This window comes from Babylonia areolata, chromosome 2 (genome assembly GCF_041734735.1).
Source record: "Babylonia areolata isolate BAREFJ2019XMU chromosome 2, ASM4173473v1, whole genome shotgun sequence".
In the NCBI taxonomy this organism is placed as follows: domain Eukaryota; kingdom Metazoa; phylum Mollusca; class Gastropoda; order Neogastropoda; family Buccinidae; genus Babylonia; species Babylonia areolata.
The window spans coordinates 11,886,094-11,910,826 of NC_134877.1; the positions used below are offsets into that span (position 1 = coordinate 11,886,094).

General features: G+C 38.9%; 1 protein-coding gene across 1 annotated transcript; it reads right to left on the minus strand.

Annotated features, from left to right (window-relative positions):
* Positions 1-7,241: 7,241 nt before the first annotated feature.
* Positions 7,242-24,366, minus strand: LOC143297773 (2,3-bisphosphoglycerate-dependent phosphoglycerate mutase-like). The gene is made up of 6 exons (XM_076610254.1): positions 24,168-24,366; positions 22,092-22,304; positions 16,536-16,619; positions 12,611-12,709; positions 11,652-11,760; positions 7,242-9,055 (listed from the first exon to the last, which is right to left on the minus strand). Exons 1-6 carry the CDS (start codon positions 24,294-24,296, stop codon positions 8,934-8,936), a joined length of 756 nt encoding a protein of 251 aa, XP_076466369.1. The 5' UTR covers positions 24,297-24,366; the 3' UTR covers positions 7,242-8,933.
* Positions 24,367-24,733: the final 367 nt, after the last annotated feature.

Here is a 24,733-nt window from a genome sequence, read left to right on the forward strand (position 1 = left end):
CTTGCTTTCTGCTGTTTGTGTGTGTGTGTGTTTTCCACTGTTTTGTACATGTGTAAACAGGAGAAACATCAACCTGCATATTCAGTCAAAAATGTATGTCTCTTTCCTTGGTAAGACTTTTCTTCTTCTTCTTTGTTCGTGGGCTGCAATTCCCACATTTACTCGTATATTCACAAGTGGGCTTTTACGTGCATGACCGTTTTTACCCCACCATGTAGGCAGCCATACTCCGTTTTCAGATGTGGTAAGACTTCTAACTCAATCTGCATTAACTGTTGTACATCTGCACAATTTTCAAACAGTCATTCCTGTCCGTACCTTCAGGTCAAAACTGATCCATGCAAAATATAGAAAGTTTGGTTAACCAGGGAAAGGGTTGGGAATGGACCAGGGGTGATGAACTTCATTCAGTGTCAGCATTTTACATTTGAGAGCTGTCAGGCCCAGAAGAAATGGCTGTTTATTTTCAGTGAAACTTTAAAATGGATTATCTCAGAGGGGAGACACACAGCTCATTTTCCATGTTTTTTGGCTGGTAAAAAAAATAATAAAATAATTAAAAAAAACAGAAAAAACTACACAACATCTGCTAAAAGAAAACAAAAGCAAAAAACCCAGCAGATGCCTGACTTTCACATAATCCAACAAGCTTATCAGGCTTTGAGAGCCTATCCTAGGTTTGTGTAAAAAGTAGACTTACAAATAAAATAAACTTATCAGACACAATAAGCAAAAGTAAATGGATTAGGATATAGGAAAGGGAAAGATATGTAGAAAGCAAGTAATTCAGGTAAAAGTAAGAACAGAAATGGACCATGCTCAGCGACTCATGCACGCCTAAACATGAGCACACACCAACACAAGCATGCAAATGCACACACACAAGCACGCACAAACACACAAATACACACGTATGCACAATACACATGCAACAATTTCCAGTCTCACTGACATGAAAGCCAAACTCGCAGCTGATGAACGAATGTATCCAGGCCTACACTACTCGTAAAAGCACATGAATTACTACACACAGATTCACACATTTAGGCAAAAACAATTTTTGAATAATGTAGGATGGGCACTGGGTCTATAACAGATGAACCTGGATTTGGGTGTGTATGGGGCAAGCGAGGGTGCAGATGATGGGGCAGCAAAAAAAACAAACAAAAACAAACAAACAAGAAAAACAAGGAGTAGGTACAAAAATTGCAAAAAATGTGACTGATGCTTGGAATCACATCAAACCATATTTCAAGCTACTGGTCATATGCAGGTCCAGTCTGCTGTTGCAAGTCAAAACTGTCTGATATTGACATTGTTTAAAACTATCTTGCATATGGAGGAATGTAGGATCCCCAGAGGGAAATATTGCAGATATTTCAAGCTAATATCAAAATCATGAAGAGCAAAGTTCAAAACAAATTTCTGTCCAAGCTACCTCACCAAGGATCCTACATTTGTCCTTCTACAAGTTGTTCTTTTTTTTTGTTTTATTTCTCCACAAGATTCAATAGTTACTCCAGAAATTGTTCAGTTTGCTTGGGAAAGTGTGGAGTCCCAAGTTGATCCTTTACAAAGCATGTTACCTTTTTCTCTTGGCTCCATATGCAAAGCTCTGTGTGCTTCAGCTTTTAACAAAATGATATTGAATAAATACTCTCGTGTGTGATGTCGACAGTCTGTCACCAAACACCCATGATTATAAACTAAAATAATTGTCAAGCTGGTGATCCATTAATGCAAAACAAAAATCTGCTTTCTTTCATATATCTATTTGTTATGTTTTTACTTCTAACAATCCCTGCATGCATGTTTTACACAGGAAAGTGATGGGTGTCATGGTAATTTCGAGTGTGCGAAGACATGGGGAGAGAAGAAACAGAGTTGATGAAGATGGTACACTTATGGTGGGATATGTCAGGGAGAGGTTAGCATTTGTCTTATATCGTAACTTCCCCTTTGGAGAAAGACAGTACATACTACATTCTCCCAAGTTCTGCCTTCGGAAGGCACCAAATTTTAGTTATTGGGTAATCCATAATCTCTTCAATATTGTGGATGTTGAAGTGATAACCATAAACTAAACACATTAATGACTGAAATATGCAGAGTGAACTGCTTGAAAAACACTGCCAGAAAATTCAACCCTTGGTCACAGAGGAGAAGTTTTACGTGTGTGATGAACGAACAGACATGAAGAACACCAGGTGCACAACAAAAACAGAATACAAAGAGGTCAGCAAAAAGATCAGACAAGGTGTGAAGAAAGCCAGTTGGACTGGACTGAAAACGAGTGCAATAAAATACAAGGCTGAACTAGAACAACAGTAGAGAGGCATTCCAAATTGTCAAAGATATGGCAAAGCAAAGGCAGTACAGAGTCAGCATGATATAAGACAAAGATGGAAAATGCTTCGCAGAAGTAAAAGACATAGTGAACAAATGGACAGAATATTGCAGAAAGCTTTATAACCATCAGGCAAATGGAGAACCCAGTGCACTCTCAAACCTGGATTCACCAATGATGACTTTCAAATACTGTGTGAAGAAGTGGAGGAAGCCATGGCATCATTTAAGAATGGAAAAGAAGCAGGCATTGACAACATACCAGCTGAACTGATAAAACAAAGAAATGCGGTGACAGATGTCCTTGCCAAAATCTGGCAGAATGGAAAATGGCCAGCATCAAATCAAATCAAATCAAATTACAATAAAAACTAGTCACCGCTTTAAGCTTTCCACTCAAAGTTTAAAACCCTTCCATAGTTTAAAACCTTCAAATCTGATTAAAAATGTTCACTTCTTTCAAGAAGTCCATCAGCGTCCACGGAGGGACATCACGAAACAAAGTCTTCAGAGAAATGTCTGTGTCTAACGTCATGCAGATCCCAACAATCAAGGAGCACATGTTTCACAGGGGCCTCCTCTCCCTTCAACAAGTAAGAATGAGTAAAAAAAAAAGTGTGCCACGTGCGTAGTCTGCACAGCACAGACTCCTTGCTATTCTTCACCACCGATGGGATGGTCTCTTTTAGATTTGGAACAGTTTGTTGTCCGTCTGGGTGTTCCACGCTTCTTGCCAAAGATCCTTAACGTAAGTGTTCACCTTATGCTTCATGTCTGTGAATGGTACGTAGGAGTATGATGCACGTCTGTGGGCAACCATGAAGAAGTACAGGGGCCAAAATCTCATCAACACCATCCAATAGCTGTACGCAAAAACAAACAGTGCAGTCCGTGTTCAAGTAACTGTAGGCAACTGGTTCCACCTGTCAGTTGTGGTCTGTCAAGGCTGTCATCTCCTCTCTTCAGCATATTTTTGGAATGTATGATGACTGTTGCCTTGGAAGGACATTATGGCTTCATCAACATTCCATTTGTACTGCTTCCACAGAGGGTGTTAGCCCCATTTATCAACTGGACAATGGAAGATTTCATAAAATTATTTTTTGCATGACAAGTTTGACTCTGGCTAAAGACCCACTGGCTGAGCATGACTGCTCTTTAGAATACCTACAAATATGAGCTGAAGGATTTACTAATAAAGTGCACATTTATGTTACCTAAAACAAGACTGGAAGTGATGTTTATTCCTTTATGATGTCAATAATATCAACTCAATGGCTTGCTCAATGCAAGTTCTCTGATCAGACCTTCAACAAACAAAAGCTAATGGAAATCCATCTGCAATTGAAATATTCAAGTGAAAGAATAGTTCTTCTATCACCATTACCATGGCCCATTGCAAAACTACCAACTGTGGAAAACCAAAGCCCCTGGGATCAGGAAACATCATCATACTGAACTATTTTGTTGTTTTCTAGTCTTGGTACTTTTGCCACATGGATTACTGCAATAACTGTCTGAACTCATCTACAGAAAACTTTAAAACTAACATGTAACTGATCACGAAATACTGCTATCATCATATGAACAAGCTTCCTGGCAGTCTTACATTCATACAGAAGATGATTTTGATTAGTTGTTATTTTCAATAATTTAGAAATGACTAAATGTATGCATCAAATAACACGCAGTAATTTCCTGATACATTCAAGTGCTCTGCAACATGACAGCAACTTCATCATATCTAGATTTGAGTATTTTTTATGTTGTGCATTGTTGAGAATGTACTTAACCTGCAGTTTTGCCATACACAAGGTGTAAACTTGCAGATTCTGTTTATTGCTGACTTCTTTTTTAGTCCTGTCTTGGGAGCTCTATCTGACGGGTGCAATAGCCAAGTGATTAATGCGTTGGACTTTCAATCTCAGGGTCCCTGGTTCGAATCTCGGTAACGGCACCTGGTGGGTAAAGAGTGGAGATTTTTCCAACCTTCCAGGTCAACATATGTGCAGACCTGCTTGTGCCTGAACTCCCTCCGTGTGTATACGCAAGCAGAAGATCAAATACCCACATTAAAGATCCTGTAATCCATGTCAGCATTCGGTGGGTTATGGAAACAAAAACACACCCAACGTGTATTGTCGAAGGTGGTGAATATGTGTATGAGTGTGTGTGGAAGGAGGAGTAACAGTTAAGAATGTGTGTGTGTGCGTGTGTGAATTGTTAGAGCTATATTTAAGTGCAGCTACACAAAGGCATGCATGTACCCTATTTGTCTGTGGGACCAACATGGGTGTCTGCATGTGTGCATGCACATTTGCAATGCCTGGGTATATATGCTTGTTAATTACAGGTTGGGCCTTGGCCTCTGTGAGACTAAATTTTTGCATGTGTGTCTGTGTGTGTGCATTCTACATAACTTTCATATTTTACAGTATTTACTTTTTTATTTTGTTATTTTATTTCAGTTTATGTTAATGTTTTTCACAAAGCCAGTGTAGGTTTATGTGAAGGTCAGGCATCTTTCTCCTTAATTTTCCACAGCAGATGCTTTTATCACTTCATACTCCAACATTCAGCTCTTACAGCTATGGCCTAGTGCCTTGTGATGAAAACACCTGTAACTCTGTGGTGTGCAGTTTGTTCTGTTGATCAGAGTAAAGGAGAGAGCAGAATGTTGCCAAGCATCAACTCAAGCATGAAAACATATCAGAACTTGATATAAATACAAATGACTGCATGAATGGTGACACTTACATAGCATCGACATTGGAGAATACTGTGGTTCTCAGAAAAAAAAGTGAGGCACAGACTCGCTTGTGATATACACTTTGTCCCATCAAGGAGTGAGAGGAAAACAAAAAGAGAGAAAAAAAATTATTAAAAATGTATTATATATTAAACATTATTAAGTTTGCAGGCAAAAAAAAAAAAAAAAAGGATTTAGGAGCAGGACTAAACCAAGCATTTTAACTTCAAAGCAAGAAGACTTGCCAAAACACATCTGTCTGATAACCAAAGTCAATATTTAAACATGTTTTTTAGCGCAGTAAATTCATTACTGTATTTGTGGTGGTAACACCATTTAAATCATGTTATTTTGTTGTATCTCCATTGAAGAAAACTTTTTACAGGTCGCAGTAAAGGAGACATCACCATCGCCTCAGGCACACCACACCATGTTGCTTTATTCTTCAGATCTGCACAAATCAGTGTACTCTACCAAACTGAGAAGTGCCAGAATTTGATTACTAATCATTTCAGTATCCACTTGAAAATATTCATGTGCAGTAAACATGTCAATAAGTTAGTGTCATTCTATGTGTTCTGTTCAAAATTTGTATATATTTTAATTGTGAAGAAGAAAAACGATGTTATGCTGTCTTAAGACCCAAACATACATCAGGCAACTGGGAAGCCAAATTATAATTTTCTGGATCCGGAACATCAATGAAATAAACTGTTTATGATCCGGAAATATGATTTAATCTGGAAGACTTACAACCTATTATTGGTATGCCTTTTAAGATTTTTTTTCATGATGTTTGGTACAAAGTATTTCCAGAGAAAATGATTTTTTTTTTGTTTTTTTGTTGCTGCCCTATCATCTGCACCATTTCAGTGGCATTACACCGCTCATTTAGATTCCCCCATACACGGCCACACCCGGGTTCATCCATCACGGTTCCAGCGTCGGCAGTCCACAGGGAACCATTGATGTTAGGTCGCCAGGAGGCCACACACCAGAGGAGACCCTGCACTGCTGCCGAGTCACTTCGGTGATGTTCAGTGGTGCCTGTTCTGATTTAACGTACTTAGGACACCACCTACTAAGCCCCCAACTAACGACAATAATGGCTAAGTCGTGGAGCCAGACTGAGTGAGCTCCCAGAGTGGAGACCGCCACCACGTCCCTCAAACAACAGTCCCCCATGAATCTGCCGACACTGAAGACATTGACAGGACTCACCCCAAGCACAGAAGTGGAGTGGTATCGAAACTCAGGTCACCATGAGAACAGGGCATGAAAAGCCACAGACTTTGAGACTGTTTTGTTTATTTTGATGATGATGGAGGAAGAGGATGACGATGACGCTGACAATAATGATGTTGCTATGGAGGTCCATTTTGGATTGGGACAAGGCTGTACTCTACGCTTCCTGTCATAATGATATCCCGGTGTTAACCAGGCCCGAGAGATACCAACACTTGCAGTGTTGGTCAGGTAATTAGAGCAACACATCCAAAGACGCATCCTTGAAGTGGATGACACTTGACTGTGTGGTCCCAGTCTCCCTTTTTAAGCCCACAGAACACTCAACTCTGGTAGGAGCCGGCCACGGGCCGAAAAACCCACCTCTGCTGGGATTCGAACCCACGTCCTCCCAGCCGTTAGTCCGTGATGTGAACCACTTCGCCACGGCGGCGGCTGAGAAAATGAATTTGTTAAAGTTTACCACATACACACACACACACTGTAAGCCGAACACAAGGTTATCACATAGACACTTTGTCACAAGCGAGTCAAAAAGCATGACTTCTGATGGTAAGCAACATCTGTTTATTTCAAAGAATGCATTATAATTACTATCATAATATTTTTGCATGGATAATTGCGTCTTAATTCTTTTAGTTTATAGTCCTGAATAAAAAGCGTGCGCTCTCATGTGCATCCACTGATTTGGCAGTGCGTTAGCTTTGCATAAAATCAAAAGGAAAGTATACGGTGATCTTGGGTTTTACATTCAGCTTTTTAGAGTTGTACTTTCCCTTTGCACAGTGCAGTCTGGAAGGGAGAAAAGTGGCATAAGGTGTAAGGGTTGAATGTGTGTGCGGGCAAACACACACACACACACACACACTCTTACACTCAAACACACACGCACACCCCAAACTTGTCAGTTTCTGTTTTTATTCTGGGAGAACATTTTCCTAAAGGAGTCAAGATGGCATAACATAAAAACTGGAAAATGCATGTAAAAACAAAAAGGAAGGGGGGGGGGGGGATTCAAATAAAGATTATAAAATTTCGAAATCAGATCACACACAAAACTACTACTGCTCTATTTTAAAGCGATAACAGATTTCACTGCCAACACAAGGGTGGAATATACAATCTTCCATGCTAAAGAGAAAAAAAGGATGTATTTGTTTCACCTCTAAGATAGTTCAAACACTTTAATGATAATAAAAAACACAAAGTGTCCATTGTTCTATCACAAGGAAGCACAGTTCTTTCTCAACCAAGGCAGTTATTTCCGTGGGAAACAACCACATGCCTTGGAAGGGGCAGCAACTTCCGCAGCTGTCTTCTTGGTGCTGTTCACAAAATCATACTTGACGAAAATGCCCACTCCAGCTATCTGTGCATTACATAAAACTTATCACAATCAAATAGAAGAATATTTGCCTAAAGTTTATTTAATAAATACATTTTGCAATATGTATATATACCCTTTATCATTAGGTCACTGCATTTCAATGTGGAATCATCAGCATGAAGTTTTGAGATGAAGCTTGAAAAGCAGAAAAGATAACCATAGGCAGGTACAGAAAATGTTTAAAAGCACACAATGATTACACAATTTATCTCAAGAAAAAAAAAGCATCAGATGAATGAGATCCAGAAAAAAAAAGACATTGACACAGTTCAGTGACATTTATGTTAATGAAGCTACAGAGGACACCAGATTTTTCAAGCTAATTAGCAATCACCTAGTTATCTTCTACTAATTATGTAATCTTCAGGTTGTGCTATGAATTTCTGACCAGGCACCTGCCACACATCTTGATGTACTCATGCTTTGTTCACATGCACTCCATAATGCCGTTTAGCCCAATCAAGTATTGTGAAAAGGGATCTTTATCAAAAATAAAACTGACACAGGATTACATCAAAATATGAAAAGATGTTTCCTTTGATCTATTGGTACATGCTATTCTCTCTTGCCTCTTAACCAGAGCCTCCTGAGCTGGTGCTGGTAACAAGCATAAAGAGTGAAGCTTTGAATAACTTTTGAATCAGTCCTTAGCCACTGTCATGCAGAAGACAGTGACTTTTAGAAAAGAAATCTGCAATATCTGTAACTGGGTCGTGTTGGAGACAGGCTTGTGGATCATACAGTTTAATACTGGTAGATACTATCGATGCAGTCTGAACAAAAGGTAGCTAAAGTCAATACCATGAGTTGAGTTTTTGCCAATAAGCCTCCAGGTAGCATCTGTGAACTGGCTGGAAAAGTTCCAATGGATTCTGTATGAAGAATTTTGTTTTGTTTTGAGTTACTGTAATTATATTTTACCCAAATTTTTAATCATTGTGTTTACCTGCACACAATGTGTTGAGATTACATTATAAAATGGCAATATATACCATTTGAACACTGGGAAACTTTACTCCACAAAACACCTCTTCCTTCCAGATGTGTGGCAAAAGCACCCAGCTGTAAATATTCTCTAAAACCTTAATCTACATCAAACACTGTAAAAAAACAAAACAAAAAAACCGAAAAGGAGTCAGACTGCACTAACAGAGAGCATCAAAGACCAGGGAACACACTTTACTTCACAGCTTTGGCCTCCACCTCTTACTTAGCCTTTCCTTGGTTGGCTACTTTGGCTACAGCTGCCTTGACTTCCTCATCAGTGGCCAGATAGAAGCTCTTGATTGGCTTGAGTTCCTTGTCCAGCTCATAAACCAGGGGGATGCCTGCAGCAGATGATACACAACACATTCACTGACAGTTTGTCTTGCACCTGACGTTTTCTTTGTCACAGCTTTCCATCCCACTACTTAGAGAAAACTCAAGCAAAGAATGACAGAGACACTAAGAGATGTAACCAAAATGGCACACTCATGTTGCAAATTTGTTAGTTTGCAAAGTTCAATGGCCATGGTTAAAAGATAACTGACATCTACCGTCAACCAATGTTTTTGACAAATCTTTAACCCCACAAGGTGTCACAAAATCTAACAAGAGATGTAAGGCTGTCAAGACTCACTTGTAATATGAACTTGATCCAATCAAGGAATCATGAGGAAAAAAATATGAAGCTTGAAAAAAAAAAAAAAAAAAAAAAAGGTACTGGAGCTGGGTTGGACATTATATCTTGAGCTCCGAAACAAGACAACTTACAACAGGGCCAAAACTTCTGATCTCTGACATCCAAAATCAAAATTTAAACTTGTTTTTTTTTTGTTGTTGTTGAAATAGATTACTGTATTCAAGGTGATAACACCATTTAAATCATGTATTTTGATGTATTTCAATTTTCAAAACAATTTTTTTTTAAGTCTGTGGTAAATGAGATACTGCCATCACCTCAAGCACACTGGCACATGTTGCTGTTTTCTCCTGTGCACACTACCAAAACTCAGAAGTGCCGTCAATTCATTGTTTTTTTTATGTTCATTCTAATTAATTCAGTATCCACTTTGATTTATTCAAATGCAGTAAACATGTCATTAGTGTAGTTAGTGTCACTTATGTCTGTCCAGAACTGTATTTCTTTTACTTGCGAAAAAGAAAAAGAATGTCATCCTCTCTTCAAACCCAAACAATTTTTCAGAAAATTAATTGGGAAGAGCCCAATAAATTTTCTGGACCCAGAGCCTTAATAATATAAACTGTTCATGATCTGGAAATACGGTTTAATCCAGAACACTTACAACCTACTATTGGTATGACAGTACAATTTTTTGTCACTATGTTTAATCCAAATTTAGTATTGGCAGACAGAGCATTTCCAGAGAAAAGAAATTTGTTGAAGTTTACCACACACACACACACACACAGACAACCAAACACTGGGTTATTATCAAGACTCATTTTGCTTACACAAGTGAGTCAAAAATTAAAAGACTTTGATTTTTTGGATTTTGTTTTAGTCCCTTCAGTATGGTTTAACCATCTTGTGTTCAGTACCTCATGAAATTCTACCTATTCACAGTCTACAACAATGTCAGAGTTGCTTCCATTTGCGGAGGTGGGCATAGTGGAATGCAGTTTCATTCAAAGGTCAGTCACTGTTTCCTTTCTCAGAATGTGAATGAAAGTAGTGTCAGCATTATAAAACAGGGGGCTATTGGATTATCATGGGGTTTCCTTACTAAGTTGCTGAGTGATGATTCAAGATCAACACCTGATGGAAAATTACAATACACAAACTTCTGTCTGACAGAAAAATGAATGACCAGATACCATCAACTTATGTGAACAAACAAAAGTCACTTGATTCACAATTAGTTGTGTTCAACAAATATGTGATCAAGTATGTAAGAAAGCTCAACAAAGACTATCTTCTCATAAAGATAAAACCATTTAATGTTAACCAAAGCCTACTCCAAAATGTGTACAAGTCTCATTGAAAGTATACCAATATTGAATATCTCTTCATGGTATTACTATATGGGAGCAGGGAGTAGCACAAAGATATCACATATAGTTAGACTGATTGGAAAGATAGTATTATAGTATGTAGTATTATAGTATGTTTTCACCAGCCTCTTGGTAAGTATTAAACAGCCACTTGTTGATCTACTAATGTAAAAGGATTGCATAAAAAAGGAAATTTTATTATGGTATTGTATTCAATTCTTATTCTATTTGTTTATTTCTTTATCTATTTTGTTATACTCACATCTTCATAACAAGCTATATGATAGTGGCTGGTGAACTGTTGTTACCAGTGTATCTGTGTGGAGGTGATTGTTGAGCGGTGTGTTGACTGGATGTGTACGTGAGCGGGCGAGTTATTTTTTTCATAATTATGTTTTAATCATTTATCTATTTATTTAAAGTTTATAGTTTTCTTATTTTGTTTACCTGTATTTTGTTCATAAAGGTATTTCAATGCATAATTATCTGTTTTTGAATGACTTCACCATACATATCCTTAATTTTTGTCATACAACTTATAAGGTACTTTAGTGAATAATATGTTTTCTGTCAGGTTTCAACCGTCATAGTGATGTAACATGGCTGGTGTGTTGTCATTACCAGTGTGTGCTGCCATGTGTGCATGTTTGAGGAGGGGATGTAACTGGGTGTGTATGCATTTGGTGGATGAGTTTGTGTGGAGAAGGAGGTGAATGTTGGTTTTTCTTGTGTTTCAGTGTCAGTGACATGTGGTTTTCCTTGCCTAATCAACATTCATTTTATTACTAACATACTTTGTTGCACATTTAAATGGATTTCATGTTCTAAATGTGATTGTACTTTATATGTGTGAGGTGTGTATATCAAGCCAAAAAAGACAATCTTTCCACCAATTTACAAATTTGTATCTTATCTTACTGTCTTTACCTGTGGGAATGTTGAGTCCCATGATTTCTGCATCCGACTTTTTGTCCAGATACTTCACAAGGGCCCTAAGACTGTTGCCATGAGCTGCAATCAGTACTCTTTTCCCTTCCTGCAGACAGAAAATAAAACGATTATCACTTTCTTGAACTTAAACCAAATGGACAATATCTAAACAAACTAAAAAGAAAAAAAACAAAAAAAAAACAAACCCCGAACAAACACATAAACACTTTTTTTTTTTTTAATTAATAAGGGGTGGGGTAAGTATATCTATTTGGCAGAAGTACTCTTCATAACTTTTTTCAGTTTTCAAGGGGACCGAAAAAAACCCAACATGAAATGGCTATTTAACGCCAGCTATCCTGCTATCACAAAACACACCTTCCATCCTGATCATCACACAATTTTGACTCTCACAGTGGAGTGATGGCCTAGAGGTAATGTGTCCGCCTAGGAAACGAGAGAATCTGAGCGCACTGGTTTGAATCACGGCTCAGCCACTGATATTTTCTCCCCCTCCACTAGACCTTGAGTGGTAGTCTGGATGCTAGTCTTTCAGATGAGACGAGTGCAGCATGCACTTAGCGCATGTAAAAGAACCCACGGCAACAAAAGGGTTGTTCCTGGCAAAATTCTGTAGAAAAATCCACTTCGATAGGAAAAACAAATAAAACTGCACGCAGGAAAAAAAAAAAAAAAAAAAAGGGTGGCGCTGTAGCGTAGCGACGCATTCTCCCTGGGGAGAGCAGCCCGAATTTCACACAGAGAAATCTGTTATGATAACAAGAAATACAAATATAAATAAAGCATTAAAGGATTGAGATCATCACAGTCTGACTGCCAAGAGTAACTAAAATAATGTTTAAGGCGGCTATGTTTTTCACACCATTTATCTGTATTTTGTCCTGATAACATTTGTTTGTTTGTCAGCATTTGTGTCTGCAATTTACACTTCTTACCTTGAGTTGTGGAACGATTGCATCACTCCAGTATGGCAACACACGAGCCACTGTGTCCTTCAAACACTCACAGGTTGGAATATCTCTGGGATCCAGGTTCTGAAACAATTTGATAGCTGGTTTCATGCTTTCTGAGATTAAAAACAGAAAATATTACACAGAACTACAGAATATCTGCAAAGACTGAACATTTTTCCTTGTGAAAGAGGATTAAGAGCAGAGTGGTTTATTGTGATTTTCAGACTGATCAGAATTATTCAATATTTTCATTATTATTTTTGTGCCAGTGTGTAAAGCAGTGTATTCCAAGTTTTCTTTTCTTAACTTGTTCCTAAACAGAGTTGAATGTGCAACAGGCTCAGATGGGAAGACCGGGACCACACAGTCAGGAATCATCAAATTTCCTGACCAACTCTGCAGTTTGGTCAACACTGGTATATACTATGAAAGAAATGTCAATCAGATGTCATCCACATTCATTATCAATATAGAAAAAAATGTTGCAGATACTGTGGGTTTTTGAGCCCTGCTCTAAGTTTCAATTCCACTATCCACTTCAGTGCTTGGGCTGAGTTCCTATCAGATCTTTGGTGTTGGTAGATTCACGGTGGGGCTGGTTGGAGGGACATGGCAGTCTCCATTCTGAGGGGACGCTTGCTCAGTCTGGCTCCATGACTAAACGATTATTGTCATTAGCAGGTGGTGTTCTGCCTATGTTGAATCAGAACAGGCGTTACAGGGCACCATTAAAAATTCTTGGCTGCAGTGCAGGGTCTCCTCTGGCATGCAGCCTTCTGATGACATAACATCAATAGCTCTGTTTGCACTGCCAGTGCTGGGAATTATAGCATATGAACTTGGGAATGACTATCTACAGGAGACTATGAATGAGTTGTGTAGAAAGGATGTCACTCACTGAAACAGTGCAGATGATGTGGCAGAAAAAAAAAGAATATCAGTAACTGTAATTTTCTTGTAAAATCCCTGTTTCTAATGTTTTTATTGAACAAAATACAAACCAAACAACAAAACAAATATACAAATAAGTAAAAAAAAAATAAATTTTTTTTTAAAGAAGAAAGAATATAATAAGTCCCCCCCCCCCCCCCCAAAAAAAAATGTTTAACTGACATACTTACCATGACCCACTGGTGCAGACTCCGGCAGGGGTCTGGATTCCTGTCCTGTCCAAACTACTCCTCCACTATGTGGAGAAATCGAAAGAAGCTGCGCAAATAGCCTCCCATGTGTTACCGGAAACAGCGTCCTCTTTGACAACAGTGTAAAAAGATGGCATTGTAGCATCCGACACTGAGAAGGAGCAGGGAGGTTGGGAGGGTGTATACTGTGGGTCACGCTAAGTATGTTAGTTAAACATAATTTTATAAGAAAAAAAAATCCACCCACTGCTGCAGAATCGCACGACAAGACGGAGGGTTCCCCCCTCTATTTTTAGGATGCTGTAATGGCCTGCTAGAAAATCACCGTCAGGACAGTGATCTGTTTAGGGAGATACGTGGGGACCTGAGGGGGCAGAGAAACCAGTGCATGTTGCCTAAGATGAGGAGGATGGGGACCAGTTGAATGATCAATGCTGGGGCAGTGACTTTGGGTATTTCGGACAAAAAGTCCAGCTAAAATCAAAGGGAAAGGGTGATGTCCTGCTAGAAGGCATGTCCTGAGAGGTCCTCAGCATTACGTCCTGCTCTGATCATCGACTGGCTGCGAAGAAAATGACTGATAGTACTAGAGTTTGATGGCATTAAAGGCTAGGCAATGGATTTGGCTTAAGCTCAGGGGACTAATGCAATCCGACAAGTGAGGTTCGCACTAAAGGGTCTGAGGTTTGAGTGGGTGAGTTGGTGACACCACTTGCCAGGGGCGATGGGGCTGGGAGATTGGGTGTATTGCATCATTGAATGCTGTTGGTGCAGGCAAAGACTCCTGCCTGTGGCTGTATAGCGGGAGAGGTCTGTGGACCATAGCTGTGCTGATAAATGTAGCGTAAAGAGAATCAGTTCAGTGTGCTGAATCCTCACTTTATTGAGAGCCTTTTCAACCAAACTAAGGGATGGAAACGCGTACCCTATGGGGTTGTCTCACTTGAGCTCGGATGAACCTCAATGCAAGGAGGTGCACATGTGGCTTGACCCGATGATTCCACATGGGTTGTGGGCCGACTGGGAAAGTGATAATTGTGTTTGAAGGAATCTATGGTATCAGACAGAGGTAGCCCACCAGGATGTTGGGCTTGCCTTAGGTGTGAGAGCCAGATCTGCAGAGCTCCTCCATACGAGCTGACAGGTGATGACCCCCCCCCTTTTTGTCGTTGTTGTTGTTGTTGCAAAAAGCGACACTGGCATGTTGCCTGTGGTCTGTGCATGGAATGGCAGACATTTGGCTACAAATTTGTGGAAATCAGAGACATGATAACTGATGAAAACATTGACATTGCATTTATCACAGAATCCTGGTAATAATAATGAAGTAGCTGGGCGCTGATCCTCAACTGATACAAAGCTCGGTACTTAGCAGAGGTCCCGATGTCATTGAACTATATCAATAATATCTACATACAATAATTTCGGTGGGAATTTATCAATTAAAAAAACCCAAAAAAAACAAAACAGTAGGAGTTTGTTGGTAATTTTGGAGGGAGATTTGGCAAATATAGAGTTAGAAGAAGGTGTTGAGGGTCATGTGACCGATCTGTGGGTCAAGAGTTTGATTCCTGGTTGGACTTTTCTGTAAGCGGTTCTATCAGCCATTAGTGAAAAGTTCATGCAGGACAGCAGCGAAACCAAACTCAAGAATCAAGAAAGGTCCGCAGAGACTTCCACAGACTGAGAATTGAACATTACATCCGTTAATTATTCAGGACCCATGTCAAGCTGTTCGCTGCACATCGATCAAGGATTGATGCCCAGCGCAATCCTAATAACAATGTCTCTTGGCACCATGGTCGATGCTGTGAAGAGGAGCAATTTTTGTGCAGCACATCCCCATAGCGGACCACCTTCCTCCCTGAGTAGAGGGAGGGCTTCCCTGCTCGCCACTGGACGTGAGACGGTTGGGGCATGCTGCATGACGAAGCCACAATCCAGTGCCGTGGACGTCATGTGACAAACATTGAGGGGGGGTGGGGGTCAAGTCCGTCGGCTTGCCATGGGATGTGCATCCCCCTGTTGCTGAACGGCAGTCCAACCTCACGAATTGTTCTTCTGAGTGGGCTGACTGTCAGACTTTGTGTGCTAACAGATAAAGGGATAGACAAGAGTGGCCCAAGCACTGCTGAGTGGCAGGATCAAGTTATAACAAAGCACTCCAACGTGATAGTGCCAAAATCATTAAATGGAAAAAAGAAAAGAAAAAAAAAAGAGTAACGTGCTGACCAACCTTTGTGGGAAGTATGCCTTTCAAGGCTGTGTCGGAGGCGGTGTACGATGCATTAGGAATCTGCAGACCAACCTATGTTTTGAGGTGGTAGAGCCAAGGCCATGGTATTGGCAGTGCCCATGGTATGGGACAGCCTGTGCGCTGATCGAGTTCGATCTGGGCTGATTTTTTGGGCGAGCGCCCAAACGATCGACGCAGTTGTGTATCCTGTTTGAAAACATGGTTACATGCAAAGGCTGCCAGAAATGAGGATGCTGCTTCCGGTAACACAAAGTGACTACTAAGGTAGGCTATTTGCTGCAGTTTCTTTCGATTTCTCCGCTTAGCGGACAAATATTTTTGGCAGGACAGGAATCCATAACCCTGCCAGTGTCTGCACCAGTGGGTCACGGTAAAGTATGTGTGATCAAAAAAGGGTTTTGGAATCTTGCATGACACACATCCTGCATAAATGCATGACATGGGCACATAAAAATTGGTTTTACAAAATAATTCCAAATTTCTAAAATCTATAAAGGATATAACTTACAGCATATTTGGGATCACTCCCAGCCCACTCTTTACTGTCTTTCTCCAGTGGTGGTGGTGGGGTATCATATGAGCGTCGCCAGATCTATTAAAACATGAGCACACAAAACATGACATACTATTTAATCAAAGCAATACTATGCTCACTTCAACACAACTGAAAGTCAATTACTATATTCCATTCTTCATTAAATAATCATGGCATAAAAAGACCAGGAACAACGGTTGCATAAAACAATTCCAAAGTTATCAAGCAAATAGACCGCTGGAGAGTTCTGTGGCCATCTTGGATTTTGCACATGCGCATCTAACTTTAACTCGAAATCGCAAGCAATGCCAAAAGCAATCAACAAAGGCAAACGCAGCAAACATGTGCTGTCCCCCATTTCTTCAGTTGATAGCTTCCACTGCTACAACCAAACTCTGTACAATATTAAAGTGCCATCATATGCACAATAAAAAAAAAAGAACAAAATATGAAGCAAAAAGTTGAAAAAAGAAGCCTTCTGTTATGGGGAGCCAATCAACTTCAAGAGCACAGATCATGTGACTTGCCTCTAAAAGTAATGTTAGCACAGAACTCTCCAGCAGTCTATCAACTTGTTCAGTGCCAGTGAATGTTGTAAATTAGTGCTCTCCCCTCGCCAGGGAGTTCTGAGGATCCAGGGGTGATATATATAATATATATTTTTTTAATTGTAGCACAAAATCTACAGAAGCTACAGAACGAAGGTTTTTGTTAAGGAAAATGAATGTGGATTCTAATTTTGGGATTTTTTCCCAGTCATTTTGAATCTAGATAACTTTTCAGGCATTTCAAAATGATGATTTCTTTCATACATTAAAAAAAGTCTATTTCCACTTCCACATAATGGCATCCAGAAGGAAAACAAAAAATACAGCTGGAAATATCATGCTTATTGTCTGATTATACCTGTAAAATAAAACGGATTATAAGTTTATCATAACAATCACAACACTTGTAGTCATGTAAGTAAATAACTGTTCCAGCAAACAGTTATGATAAAAAGTCAACCATGTTCTCAGAAAGTGAGCCGTCAAGCTTTTCTTACACCTATGAGCGTCCCCCTTTAACCCTTTCGCTGCGAGGAAAATAAGATTTAAGTGAAATCTATTTGCCAGGGTTTTTTTTCACAAAAAACACGTATAAATTTTCAAAAAATTATGTGCTCTTTGTTATTGGAGAAAGACCCATTAAAGAATATATTTTCTGAAAGGTAAATAAATAAAGAATACAAAACACATGATGTCTTCCCATTTTAAATATTTTTTAGTGACATGCTGTTGTTTTGAAATCAGCGTTTTGTTTTTTGTCACATTTTCAACTTGTTCATTACAAACATTAGTCAGGTAATTTGCACTAAAATATCATATTTTCTGGACAAATGGATATCTGCACACAAAAAAACCCATACTAGAACAACCACAATAAAAAAAAAATAATAAAAAGAGATAGATACACAATGCATTGTGACTTCTCCAAGTGATAATGTGGATGAGAGGCCACGCCACCTCAGTCTCCAGCCCCTTCCTCTTCGCCCCTCTCACATGGTCACTTTATCCAGTTCTCATAAGACCGCGTTGGCTGAGTGCCAAGAAAACAGCTCACACTGCGGCCTGCTAATAATTCAGTCACTTTCTGTCATCTACTAAGGTTTGTTCAGCTGGCATCACTCACTGATAGTCGTATCTTGGCCGCTCCCTTGATTGCTCCCTTTATATTCTATCAAATCGTCCTATAAATGTTCATCACTGTCTTCTTCGAATTTATGCTTCAATTCTTTCTGAGCATCAGCTAAAGAAAGAAATCCTTGTTAATTTAGTTTGCCACGATCGCATGTCTTGAGCATGGCGTCAGTCTGACATTTTGTTGAGTGAGCAAGGAGAGGAGCCAGGCAAACACTGCGGCCAGTAACCCAACCAAAACGTTCAAATAAAGGACTGCTTCATGACGTTGATGGTGTTTCTAGCTATGAATAGAATCTAGAAAGATTCCCCAAGCTAAAGCTACCAGCATTTTTGTCAACGAACTGAATGCAAAGCAGCGAAAAGTCAGAATATTTCGATGATGAGTTATCTCGTCATTGTGGCAGCGAAGCGTACATGCTTGCCATGACGAGTTATCTCATCATATAGGCAGCCTAGGGGTTAATGGAGAGAGTGCTTTGATGATATTTCCTTCTTCCTGGTTCTAACTGATCTGACAAAGTGTCTGTTGTGCATCCGGTCAACTGATCAGTGACAAAAAGCATGAAAAAGTAAAAAACACAGGATTCCCATCTCTCATCTGTCAACCCTGGGTTTCAAGAAAACGATAACTGGCTGTTGCCATTCCCGGCAGTTGATCACTGTGAAAAGACAGTTTACTGACAGGTCAGGCCACATCCCCTTATCCTGCCCTCTGGCCTTTGACCTTTTGTCTTATACTACTCCTCTATCTCTCCTCCCTCTCTTCTCAAAATAAGTTTACGTACTGCACCTTCACTGTTAGTCTTGTCACTTGCTCAGAAATAATGCCTGATTGGATAATGGACTGAAGAAAGTAGGTATGTCCAGTGAAATTTTCAAATTCATAGCATGAAAGAGAGCAATGAAGTTAGAAGCAACACCAAATTTCAACGCAGTATCTCAAATAGGTTTTGAGATACTGAATCTTGGATTTTAAAAAAAATTGGCAATTTTAGCGAATCTCACAAAATGGTATTTTAAAGCCCGTGTAGAACTGCAACTAATACATTCTCATATTCAAAACTCTTCATATATGATCTATATTAGTATATAGTTCACAAAATACCTAAGATTTTTTTCAGTTGGCTATTAATGTTATTGGCTGAATGCCAGTGTCATAAATAAATTTTGGGGAAATTTCTTATTGTCTGTATGTCAATCCTGCAGTTTTGATGGTAGCGTTATTAAACTGACTGAAACTCAAAATTTTTTGCATCTACATGAACATTTAAGATATTTTCAGGTTCAGGAAAGACTGGACTTACAAGACAGTAAATAATAATAATAAGTCTTGATAAATGACAGCTTTTGGTATGATTATATGAAAAAATATGCTTTATTCAAGACGATCAGGTATAACATGGTCCATTAATGCTAAAAATGGTTATCCTTTTAGATATTTTTCAGGTTTTTCCCCCAACATGAAGTCAAAATCAATGTGTATGCATCACTTTATGAAATTGTTTTCTTGTTTATGCTTCATTATTAACTATTAATCAGCACAGCTGATCGTACCAGTTCTAAAGTACAGACATCCAGCTGAACTAATGCATGGTCCGTATCAGTGCTGAAATATAAAAAGGTTGAAAGGAAACAACAGTCTTGTAATACAACATCAAAGGTACCCCTGGTCGTGTTATTTTTATTTGTTTTTCTTTTCTTTCTTTTTTTTTCTTTCTCTCTCTCCTCATTCATGTAACTGCAAACATTTGAAATTCAGAAGCACGAAAGTGTACAAAATCTTTTACTTGTTTCTGTAATACTCTGCGCTGAAGATATTGGCTCCACCTTTTCTTCAAGCATTTCCACCTGCTGTACAATAACATTACAATGAAAGTCTGACAAAAAGAAATGAAGACAATGCTCTGTCAAATCTACCACTAGCAGGTAGTACACACACACACACAATGCACGCACACACACACAAACACGCGCCCATGTAAGGGCACACGCACAAAAAACCCAGTAAAAGCACGCACGCACGCACACACACACACACACAAACTGCGCATGTAAGGCACACACAAACTATTCATGTAGTATGCATAAAAGGACACTTCCTAATTGTAGCAACGGAATGGATATCCACTATAGAATCAGTTTGCATTCGACTTCGAGCCACAGTACTTGCCGAAGTTGATAAAGATGCCATCTTGTCAAGCGAGCAAGCGAGAAGGCAGAGTTGGGTGACTGAACACTCACATGTATTGCACACAAACTCAAAGGAAAAGTACAGGCGCAGTTTTGGGTGACTGTAGAACAGAGTTGAGTTGTTTAGTTTTGCACAAGACCGTTAACCTATGAACTATGAATTTTGAAACTCGCGGTACCCTATAGTGTACCACAGTAACAAAGCATTGTGCGCATGAGGTACGCAAGTATAGAAAGAGTTAAAAGCTTTAGGGTCATTTTATAGAGCATTTCAAAGAAGAAAGAATGAACTTTTCAGTGGTGGGTTTGTCTAAAAGATTTAGTTCAACTGGAAGTCCAGCAGAGCATCAAGAAAAAGAGGTAAATTTTGAGCTACGTTTTTTATACATCAAGTAAAATATATCAATTGGAAACTTAGCCCACGTAAAAATAGAGAACCTGATCTTTTATTTGATAAGTCTCTTAAGTTGACTGGTTGTATGGAGCAATGTCTGTAACCTGTTTTTGTCACCAACCCTCTCAGACCAAAAGCAGATCTCAGCTAACTTTTACCGCACTGTGTTTTGAAGGGCAAAGGTTACTCCACTTTGGGCCATCAGTTTCACTTACACTGCATTACACACAAAAAAGAAACACTTAGAGGAACGAACAAAGGTGGTTTTATTTTCTTATATATTTTTCAGCTTGATGTATGCAGAATGGCACTTGCTAGGGCGAAAGTGAAAAGTGATAAAAATACGAACCGTCAGCCATAGTTACACAGCATTACACAGCGGCCGGACCTATCTAGAAGAAAGTGTTGAATGTTGATGTCAGTTTCGTCACTGTCATCGCCTTCTAGTTCAAACGAATCATAAGAGAAGACAGATCCATCTCTCATCGTTATACATAATCATCAGTACAGCTTGCAAAATTGTGCAAATCTGCTGACTGGGACCAGTGTCTTCACTTTATAAAGTGTCCAATACCTTTTTGGCATGTAAAGCAAATCCTCTTCACACACGAGCTCCAAGTGGTCCAGCTAGCAAATCATTATTGAAAAGAAGGGGGTCTTCCACCTGATGATTGCACAGTTAAACAGCATGTTTATAATCCAGACACAAACTATCCATTCAGAGCCTCCTTATGTCATTGTACCATACTCCGGTGAAGAAAAAATCAAAACAGATGCAGGACACCAATGGACATCTTACAGGCACTATGGCAACAAAATGTGCATGATGTCAGCTGACGTCTTATAGTAATAGGCACTGAACAGATGAAGACTGGAATAAATTCTTATATATTACTTGAAGATTTGATGCCAAGTGCACATTACTATCTCAGTGGTAGTAAGAAAAATATAGAATAAAAAAAATATCAGACAGAAGACTGAAAAGTGAAACAAAAAATTCTTCAAATTTTATACACACATTTAAAACTAATAAAAGCCTCAGAAATTAAATAAGGAAAACCAGTGCTGAACAGAAAAGTGTAGGCATACAACCTATTCATCATCTTCAGAGCAAAATGTGTATCAAGTGACAAACTGGCAGCTGTAGATGCCTATGGAAAATCTTGCACACAAGCTGAAACAAGTGAAACTGTAAGACAGCCTAGAGCTACAAACTGAGAACTTTGCAGAATTAATAAGTAATAAATCCCTGCTTTAATCTACCTTCACTTGCTCTTCTCCATGCTTTGCTGCCGTCTCTGCCTTGTTGAGACCTTGCAGACCCCCATAATGCCTCTCATTCAGGCGCCAGTGGCGATATACAGGCACCCAGTGTCTGTCACAGCCTTCTTGGACCAGGTACAAGGTCTTGATGGCACGCTTGAGCACACTGGTGAAAGCTACATCAAAGTTGGCATAGCCCTTCTGCTTCATAAGCTGCAACAGAAAATGACCTGATTAGTAAAATTCCTATGACAAAAATTTTAAAAGAGTCTGAGGGTAAAAAGTAAAACACAGTTTAGCCCCTATTGTGCCAAGGGATCTGGCAAATAACTAAATCCTATTTCAAGTATTTGCTGGAGAATTTTCACAAAAAAACCCAGGTAGCAGTACAAAAAAAAAAAAAAAAGAAAAAAAAAAAGGATTAATTTCTCATCTGACACCAGTAAATGTGTACATTTTCTGAAAGGAAAATGAATGAACAATACGCACAAAAAAGTGAGTTCTTCACATGTTCCAGTTAGCTAATAAAATCATGTTAAAAACCAAATTCTAAGTGACATATGGGTTTCCATATTATTATGAGGCAGGGGGTCCCTGAAGAAGCTAAAGCTGCTTATATAATAATTCCAAAACAATGTCTGAAAACAGCTTTTGTTGGCAGTGGCAAGGGACTGAATTATTGGGCATTTGAGAACAGCTTTCGTGGCAGTCTAAAGATTAATCAAATACTGACATGTCTTTACCATGAATTACTTTCACTGACAATCATTTTTGAAACTTTATCATTCAATTAATACACATGCAAACAAACAATATGTCATTACATAATCTTTAAGATACCATGTCTGACCAAAAAATAGATTTTAAGTTATATCCTAATAGTAATACATGTATGAAGTTTCTAGTTCAGTTTTTTTCTATAGCTTTTTAAAACTTTATAGCTTTACTCAAGATTCAAACATAAGAGGTGAGGCCTACAACACTCATCTGTGATAACCACTGAATCAAAACGTAAAGCAAATCATGTGGGTAAAAAAGACGTTTGAACATGACCTCTTAATGTATAATACATTTATGTTCTGGCTAAAATAAATAATACATTTCTCCAAAATGCCATATTGTGACCTTGATTTAACCTTTGACTTTGTCTACTTACAGATATTCTCATCATGACCTATTGTACCAAATTTTAAGATAATATACTTAAATGACCTTATGCATATAGAATTTTTTCTTATCAATATCACCTTATGACCTTGACCTTTAACCTTGGATTTGGAACTTCTTTAGGAATCATGCCATGCTCATTCACCATACCAAATTTGATTTAAATTGGAACTGAGATATGGATTCAATATAAAATTTCAAAAATCTAGTTTGCCAAATAATGACCTTGACTATGCTTACATGTGTATTATGCTTACATGCAGTAACACAAAATAAATGGGATGATTTCAAAGGTATGATTAAATACCACCCATCCTGCCAAGACTGGTTATGATGCCATGTGCAGTAGAAAATACCAATGTTAAAAGTTAACTGCAGACATACCCACATGTATGATGTATGCATATTGTCATAACAAAGATTCACTTTGTTTATACATGCGAGTCAATAAAATTGGATCTTAGGCGAATAATCCATGTGTAACTCCACATTTAACTGGCATGGAAAGGGACACAGCACCATCTCGAAAAACAACTTGTCCTCAACTTGTAAGGAACATAATATAAGATCGATTCTGTGGAAACGACTAAAATCATAAAAATGGCGCGCGCGCGTACACACACACACACGCACGCACGCACCCTCGCACGCGCAGAGTGAACGAGGGGTGGGAATGAAAAAACGGTTGCCTTCAGTATGCACTAAGTAGGCCTAATTTGTTACACACTGTGTAAAGCAGACTATAAAAAAAAAAAATCAGAAATCTTACCAAATGACATGGACTACATTATATCTGAATATCATTATATTATGAAAAAAAATGACACAGATCTACATAGATCTACATACTAACATGGGGGCTCAAAAGAGTGATCATCAACAGATGAAATAAGAAAATGAGATAGTCACCGTGGCAGCATGTGATGCCTCGTGGACTCCTCCTTCCGATAAATCAGCGTCGTGCCATCCACAGAATAAATTCTTGCTGTTCCATTCGCTCTCTCCGTGCCTGATAAGAATGAGAGTGTGGGCCGCCATGGTGAACAGCAAGTGAGAAGCTGCGGTGCCTTTCGCACAGGTCGAGTGGGAGATTCGACGACCTTCAAGCAGTCAGTAGGGCGACCTTGACATTGAAAGTCACCGTTGGGGGGAAATAATTCTGGTTTTGCCTTTAAACATTTTCCGGTTCTCTACCCTTCCTCAAACAAACAGACCCTCCTGTGATATTTCTAAATTGCGTGGTAAACAATTTTCAAGAACGCTGTATTTATTTAATTTAACATTAGACCCTCAAGCGCTTTTAGCTTTTTGCGTGTTTACCATCAATAATAATAAACATGATATACTGTAGTCTTAATACATTTCTTGAGCTTTCTTTTTGCATTTCGGATGTTGTCTATTTCTCGTTGTAGCCTGGATGTTTGAGGAGGTGTTCTTGTCTTTGGTTCTTTCACTCCATAGGTTTCCCGACAGGT

Coding starts and splice junctions, on each gene's coding strand:
- LOC143297773 (XM_076610254.1), bottom strand. CDS start 24,296: ATGGCGGCCCACACTCTCATTCTTATCAGGCACGGAGAGAGCGAATGG. Junction 16,620..22,091: donor ATGGAGAAGAGCAAGTGAAG/GTAGATTAAAGC, acceptor ATGTTTTAATAG/ATCTGGCGACGCTCATATGA. Junction 12,710..16,535: donor GGAGTGATCCCAAATATGCT/GTAAGTTATATC, acceptor AAATTGTTTCAG/AACCTGGATCCCAGAGATAT.